We start from the raw sequence: 7,645 nt of genomic DNA, 5'->3' as shown, positions 1-7,645 counted from the left end.
ACTGTGGGAGGCGAGGGAAGAGATTGCTGAGCCTCTGGCGATGATCTTTGCGTCGTCAATGGAGAGGGAGAGGTTCCGGAGGATTGGAGGATTGCGGATGTTGTTCCTTTATTCAAGAAAGGGAGACGAGATAGCCCAGGAAATTATAGACCAGTGAGTCTAACCTCAGTGCTTGGTAAGTTGACGGAGAAGATCCTGAGAGGCAGGATTTATGAACATCTGGAGAGGAATAGTATGATCAGAAATAGCCAGCACGGCTTTGTCCAAGGCAGATCATGCCTTACGAGCCTAATTGAATTTTTTGAAGATGTAACTAGACACATAGACGAGGGAAGAGTGGTAGATGTAGTTTATATGGATTTCAGCAAGGCCTTTGATAAGGTGCCCCATGCAAGGCTTATTGAGAAAGTGAAGGAGCATGGGATACAAGGGGACATTGCTTTGTGGATTCAGAACTGGCTTGCCCACAGAAGGCAAAGAGTGGTTGTAGATGGGTCTTTTTCAGCATGGAGGTCGGTCACCAGTGGAGTGCCCCCAGGGATCTGTTCTGGGACCCTTGCTCTTTGTGATTTTTATAAATGACCTGGATGAGGAAGTGGAAGGATGGGTTGGCAAGTTTGCTGATGACACAAAGGTTGGAGGTGTTGTGGATAGTGTAGAGGGATGTCAGCAGTTGCAACAAGACATAGATAAGGTGCAAGACTGGGCGGAGAGGTGGCAGATGGACTTCAACCCAGATAAGTGTGTGGTGGTTCATTTTGGCAGGTCGAATAGGATGAAAGAATATAATATTAAGGGTAAGACGCTTGGCAGTGTGGAAGATCAGAAGGATCTTGGGGTCCGGGTTCATAGGACACTCAAAGCAGTGTCGCAGGTAGAGGCTGTGGTTAAGAAGGCGTATGGAATACTGGTCTTCATCAATAGAGGAATTGAGTTTAGAAATCGGGAGATAATGCTGCAGCTGTATAGGACCCTGGTCAGACCCCACCTGGAGTACTGTGCCCAGTTCTGGTCGCCTCATTACAGAAAGGATGTGGAAGCCATAGAAAGGGTGCAGAGGAGATTTATAAGGATGTTGCCTGGATTAGGTGGCATGCCTTATGAGGATAGGTTGAGAGAGCTAGGTCTATTCTCCTTGGAGAGGCGAAGGATGAGAGGTGACCTGATAGAGGTGTATAAGATGTTGAGAGGTATTGATAGAGTGGATTCTCAGAGGCTTTTACCAGGACTGGAATGGTTGCCACAAGAGGTCACAGGTTTAGGGTGCTGGGGAGTAGGTACAGAGGAGATGTTAGGGGTAGGTTTTTCACTCAGAGGGTGGTGGGTGTGTGGAATCGGCTGCCGGTAGTGGAGGTGGAGGCGGATTCGATAGGGTCTTTTAAGAGACTTTTGGATAAGTTCATGGAAGTTAGTAAGATAGAGGGTTATAGGTAAGCCTAGTAGGTAGGGACATGTTCAGCACAACTTGTGGGCCGAAGGGCCTGTTTGTGCTGCAGCTTTTCTATGTTCTATGTACCAGTCAGTGTACAGATATCACCCTGAGAGAGAGGGGACTGAGAGACACCAGTCAGTGTACAGATATCTCCCTGAGAGAGAGAGGGGGGACTGAGAGACACCAGTCAGTGTACAGATATCTCCCTGAGAGAGAGAGAGGGGACTGAGAGACACCAGTCAGTGTACAGATATCTCCCTGAGAGAGAGAGAGGACTGAGAGACACCAGTCAGTGTACGGATATCTCCCTGAGAGAGAGAGAGAGGGGACTGAGAGACACCAGTCAGTGTAGAGATATCTCCCTGAGAGAGGGGACTGAGAGACACCAGTCAGTGTACAGATATCTCACTGAGAGGGGACTGAGAGACACCAGTCAGTGTACAGATATCTCCCAGAGAGAGAGAGAGAGGACTGAGAGACACCAGTCAGTGTACAGATATCTCCCTGAGAGAGAGAGAGAGGACTGAGAGACACCAGTCAGTGTACAGATATCTCCCTGAGAGAGAGGGGACTGAGAGACACCAGTCAGTGTACAGATATCTCCCTCAGAGAGAGAGGACTGAGAGACACCAGTCAGTGTACAGACATCTCCCTGAGAGAGAGAGAGGGGACTGAGAGACACCAGTCAGTGTACAGATATCTCCCTGAGAGAGAGAAGGAGGACTGAGAGACACCAGTCAGTGTACAGATATCTCCCTGAGAGAGAGAGGGGGGACTGAGAGACACCAGTCAGTGTACAGATATCTCCCTGAGAGAGAGAGAGAGAGAGAGAGGGGACTGAGAGACACCAGTCAGTGTACAGATATCTTCCTGAGAGAGAGAGAGGGGACTGAGAGACACCAGTCAGTGTGCAGATATCTCCCTGAGAGAGAGAGAGAGAGAGGGGACTGAGAGACACCAGTCAGTGTACAGATATCACCCTGAGAGAGAGGGGACTGAGAGACACCAGTCAGTGTACAGATATCTCCCTGAGAGAGAGAGGGGGGACTGAGAGACACCAGTCAGTGTACAGATATCTCCCTGAGAGAGAGAGAGGGGACTGAGAGACACCAGTCAGTGTACAGATATCTCCCTGAGAGAGAGAGAGGACTGAGAGACACCAGTCAGTGTACGGATATCTCCCTGAGAGAGAGAGAGAGGGGACTGAGAGACACCAGTCAGTGTAGAGATATCTCCCTGAGAGAGGGGACTGAGAGACACCAGTCAGTGTACAGATATCTCACTGAGAGAGAGGGGACTGAGAGACACCAGTCAGTGTACAGATATCTCCCAGAGAGAGAGAGAGAGGACTGAGAGACACCAGTCAGTGTACAGATATCTCCCTGAGAGAGAGAGAGAGGACTGAGAGACACCAGTCAGTGTACAGATATCTCCCTGAGAGAGAGGGGACTGAGAGGCACCAGTCAGTGTAGAGATATCTCCCTGAGAGAGAGAGAGGGGACTGAGAGACACCAGTCAGTGTACAGATATCTCCCTCAGAGAGAGAGGACTGAGAGACACCAGTCAGTGTACAGACATCTCCCTGAGAGAGAGAGGGGACTGAGAGACACCAGTCAGTGTACAGATATCTCCCTGAGAGAGAGAGGGGGGACTGAGAGACACCGGTCAGTGTACAGATATCTCCCTGAGAGAGAGAGAGAGAGAGGGGACTGAGAGACACCAGTCAGTGTACAGATATCTTCCTGAGAGAGAGAGAGGGGACTGAGAGACACCAGTCAGTGTGCAGATATCTCCCTGAGAGAGAGAGAGAGGGGACTGAGAGACACCAGTCAGTGTACAGATATCACCCTGAGAGAGAGGGGACTGAGAGACACCAGTCAGTGTACAGATATCTCCCTGAGAGAGAGAGAGGGGACTGAGAGACACCAGTCAGTGTACAGATATCTCCCTGAGAGAGAGAGAGGACTGAGAGACACCAGTCAGTGTACGGATATCTCCCTGAGAGAGAGAGAGAGGGGACTGAGAGACACCAGTCAGTGTAGAGATATCTCCCTGAGAGAGGGGACTGAGAGACACCAGTCAGTGTACAGATATCTCACTGAGAGAGAGGGGACTGAGAGACACCAGTCAGTGTACAGATATCTCCCAGAGAGAGAGAGAGAGGACTGAGAGACACCAGTCAGTGTACAGATATCTCCCTGAGAGAGAGGGGACTGAGAGACACCAGTCAGTGTAGAGATATCTCCCTGAGAGAGAGAGAGGGGACTGAGAGACACCAGTCAGTGTACAGATATCTCCCTCAGAGAGAGAGGACTGAGAGACACCAGTCAGTGTACAGACATCTCCCTGAGAGAGAGAGAGGGGACTGAGAGACACCAGTCAGTGTACAGATATCTCCCTGAGAGAGAGAGGGGGGACTGAGAGACACCGGTCAGTGTACAGATATCTCCCTGAGAGAGACAGAGGGGACTGAGAGACACTAGTCAGTGTACAGATATCTCCCTGAGAGAGAGAGGGGACTGAGAGACACCAGTCAGTGTACAGATATCTCCCTGAGAGAGAGAGAGGGGACTGAGAGACACCAGTCAGTGTACAGATATCTCCCTGAGAGAGAGAGAGAGGACTGAGAGACAGCAGTCAGTGTACAGATATCTCCCTGAGAGAGAGAGAGAGAGAGGGGACTGAGAGACACCAGTCAGTGTACAGATATCTTCCTGAGAGAGAGAGAGGGGACTGAGAGACACCAGTCAGTGTGCAGATATCTCCCTGAGAGAGAGAGAGAGGGGACTGAGAGACACCAGTCAGTGTACAGATATCTCCCTGAGAGAGAGAGAGAGGACTGAGAGACACCAGTCAGTGTGCAGATATCTCCCTGAGAGAGAGAGTGGACTGAGAGACACCAGTCAGTGTACAGATATCTCCCTGAGAGAGAGAGGGGACTGAGAGACACCAGTCAGTGTACAGATATCTCCCTGAGAGAGAGAGGGGACTGAGAGACACCAGTCAGTGTACAGATATCTCCCTCAGAGAGAGAGGACTGAGAGACACCAGTCAGTGTACAGATATCTCCCTGAGAGAGAGAGGGGACTGAGAGACACCAGTCAGTGTACAGATATCTCCCTCAGAGAGAGAGAGGGGACTGAGAGACACCAGTCAGTGTACAGATATCTCCCTGAGAGAGAGAGGACTGAGAGACACCAGTCAGTGTACAGATATCTCCCTGAGAGAGAGAGGGGACTGAGAGACACCAGTCAGTGTACAGATATCTCCCTGAGAGAGAGAGAGGGGACTGAGAGACAGCAGTCAGTGTACAGATATCTCCCTGAGAGAGAGAGAGGACTGAGAGACACCAGTCAGTGTACAGATATCTCCCTGAGAGAGAGAGAGAGGACTGAGAGACACCAGTCAGTGTACAGATAACTCCCTGAGAGAGAGAGAGGGGACTGAGAGACACCAGTCAGTGTACAGATATCTCCCTGAGAGAGAGGGGACTGAGAGACACCAGTCAGGGTACAGATATCTCCCTGAGAGAGAGGGAGGACTGAGAGACACCAGTCAGTGTACAGATATCTCCCTCAGAGAGAGGGGACTGAGAGACACCAGTCAGTGTACAGATATCTCCCTGAGAGAGAGAGAGAGGGGACTGAGAGACACCAGTCAGTGTACAGATATCTCCCTGAGAGAGAGAGGACTGAGAGACACCAGTCAGTGTACAGATATCTCCCTGAGAGAGAGGGGACTGAGAGACACCAGTCAGGGTACAGATATCTCCCTGAGAGAGAGAGGACTGAGAGACACCAGTCAGTGTACAGATATCTCCCTGAGAGAGAGGGGACTGAGAGACACCAGTCAGTGTACAGATATCTCCCTGAGAGAGGGAGAGGGGACTGAGAGACACCAGTCAGGGTACAGATATCTCCCTGAGAGAGAGAGGGGATTGAGAGACACCAGTCAGTGTACAGATATCTCCCTGAGAGAGAGAGAGAGGGGACTGAGAGACACCAGTCAGTGTACAGATATCTCCCTGAGAGAGAGAGGGGGGACTGAGAGACACCAGTCACTGTACAGATATCTCCCTGAGAGAGAGAGGGGACTGAGAGACACCAGTCAGTTTACAGATATCTCCCTGAGAGAGAGGGGACTGAGAGACACCAGTCAGGGTACAGATATTTCCCTGAGAGAGAGAGGACTGAGAGACACCAGTCAGTGTACAGATATCTCCCTGAGAGAGAGAGGGGACTGAGAGACACCAGTCAGTGTACAGATATCTCCCTGAGAGAGAGAGGACTGAGAGACACCAGTCAGTGTACAGATATCTCCCTGAGAGAGAGAGGGGACTGAGAGACACCAGTCAGTGTACAGATATCTCCCTGAGAGAGAGAGAGGGGACTGAGAGACAGCAGTCAGTGTACAGATATCTCCCTGAGAGAGAGAGAGGACTGAGAGACACCAGTCAGTGTACAGATATCTCCCTGAGAGAGAGAGGACTGAGAGACACCAGTCAGTGTACAGATAACTCCCTGAGAGAGAGAGAGGGGACTGAGAGACACCAGTCAGTGTACAGATATCTCCCTGAGAGAGAGGGGACTGAGAGACACCAGTCAGGGTACAGATATCTCCCTGAGAGAGAGGGAGGACTGAGAGACACCAGTCAGTGTACAGATATCTCCCTCAGAGAGAGGGGACTGAGAGACACCAGTCAGTGTACAGATATCTCCCTGAGAGAGAGAGAGAGGGGACTGAGAGACACCAGTCAGTGTACAGATATCTCCCTGAGAGAGAGAGGACTGAGAGACACCAGTCAGTGTACAGATATCTCCCTGAGAGAGAGGGGACTGAGAGACACCAGTCAGGGTACAGATATCTCCCTGAGAGAGAGAGGACTGAGAGACACCAGTCAGTGTACAGATATCTCCCTGAGAGAGGGAGAGGGGACTGAGAGACACCAGTCAGGGTACAGATATCTCCCTGAGAGAGAGAGGGGATTGAGAGACACCAGTCAGTGTACAGATATCTCCCTGAGAGAGAGAGAGAGGGGACTGAGAGACACCAGTCAGTGTACAGATATCTCCCTGAGAGAGAGAGGGGACTGAGAGACACCAGTCAGTGTACAGATATCTCCCTGAGAGAGAGGGGACTGAGAGACACCAGTCAGGGTACAGATATCTCCCTGAGAGAGAGAGGACTGAGAGACACCAGTCAGTGTACAGATATCTCCCTGAGAGAGAGAGAGGGGACTGAGAGACACCAGTCAGTGTACAGATATCTCCCTGAGAGAGAGAGGGGACTGAGAGACACCAGTCAGGGTACAGATATCTCCCTGAGAGAGAGGGGTCTGAGAGACACCAGTCAGGGTACAGATATCTCCCTGAGAGAGAGAGGGGACTGAGAGACACCAGTCAGTGTACAGATATCTCCCTGAGAGAGAGAGGGGACTGAGAGACACCAGTCAGTGTACAGATATCTCCCTGAGAGAGAGGGGACTGAGAGACACCAGTCAGTGTACAGATATCTCCCTGAGAGAGAGAGGGGACTGAGAGACACCAGTCAGGGTACAGATATCTCCCTGAGAGAGAGGGGTCTGAGAGACACCAGTCAGGGTACAGATATCTCCCTGAGAGAGAGAGGGGTCTGAGAGACACCAGTCAGTGTACAGATATCTCCCTGAGAGAGAGAGGGGACTGAGAGACACCAGTCAGTGTACAGATATCTCCCTGAGAGAGAGAGGGGACTGAGGGACACCAGTCAGTGTACAGATATCTCCCTGAGTGAGAGAGAGGGGACTGAGAGACACCAGTCAGTGTACAGATATCTCTGTGTCGGAGCTGACTTGTCTCATTTGTCCTCAGCTCCAGCGCTCTCCCTCCTCTCGATTGGCCGCTCCCCAGCCAGTACGAAGTCCTGGATTTGAAGATTGATGTCCAGCCCAAGACACATCACCGAGCACACTACGAGACTGAGGGTAGTCGGGGAGCCGTCAAAGCGGCCGCGGGAGGTCACCCTGTGGTCAAGGTACCCTTGGGAGAGTGGTCGATGGGTGCAGGGCGGGAAGCCGGGGAAGCGATGCTGAGGGAGGGGAACGGGGGGTGGAGGGGGGGAGGGGCGTCACGGGTCCTGAAATGTTGAACTCTGACCCACCCAGATGACACAGAGTGAATGGTCAACTTTGATTTTGATTGGATTTGATTTGATTTATTATTATCGCATGTATCG

General features: G+C 51.3%; 1 protein-coding gene across 1 annotated transcript in view; it reads left to right on the top strand.

Moving 5' to 3' along the window:
* The window catches only part of LOC144488187 (nuclear factor of activated T-cells, cytoplasmic 4-like), a gene marked incomplete at its 3' end in the record, with an annotated part of 23,704 nt that extends 16,260 nt beyond the window's left edge, over positions 1-7,444 (top strand). The window contains exon 3 of the mRNA XM_078206215.1: positions 7,282-7,444. Within this exon, the coding sequence (XP_078062341.1) occupies positions 7,282-7,444 (163 nt within the window). The remainder of the gene's footprint in view (positions 1-7,281) is intronic.
* Between the last annotated feature and the right edge of the window lie 201 nt (positions 7,445-7,645).

This window comes from Mustelus asterias, unplaced genomic scaffold (assembly GCF_964213995.1).
Source record: "Mustelus asterias unplaced genomic scaffold, sMusAst1.hap1.1 HAP1_SCAFFOLD_1362, whole genome shotgun sequence".
Lineage (NCBI taxonomy): Eukaryota > Metazoa > Chordata > Chondrichthyes > Carcharhiniformes > Triakidae > Mustelus > Mustelus asterias.
This window is presented reverse-complemented; position numbering and strand designations above follow the sequence as displayed.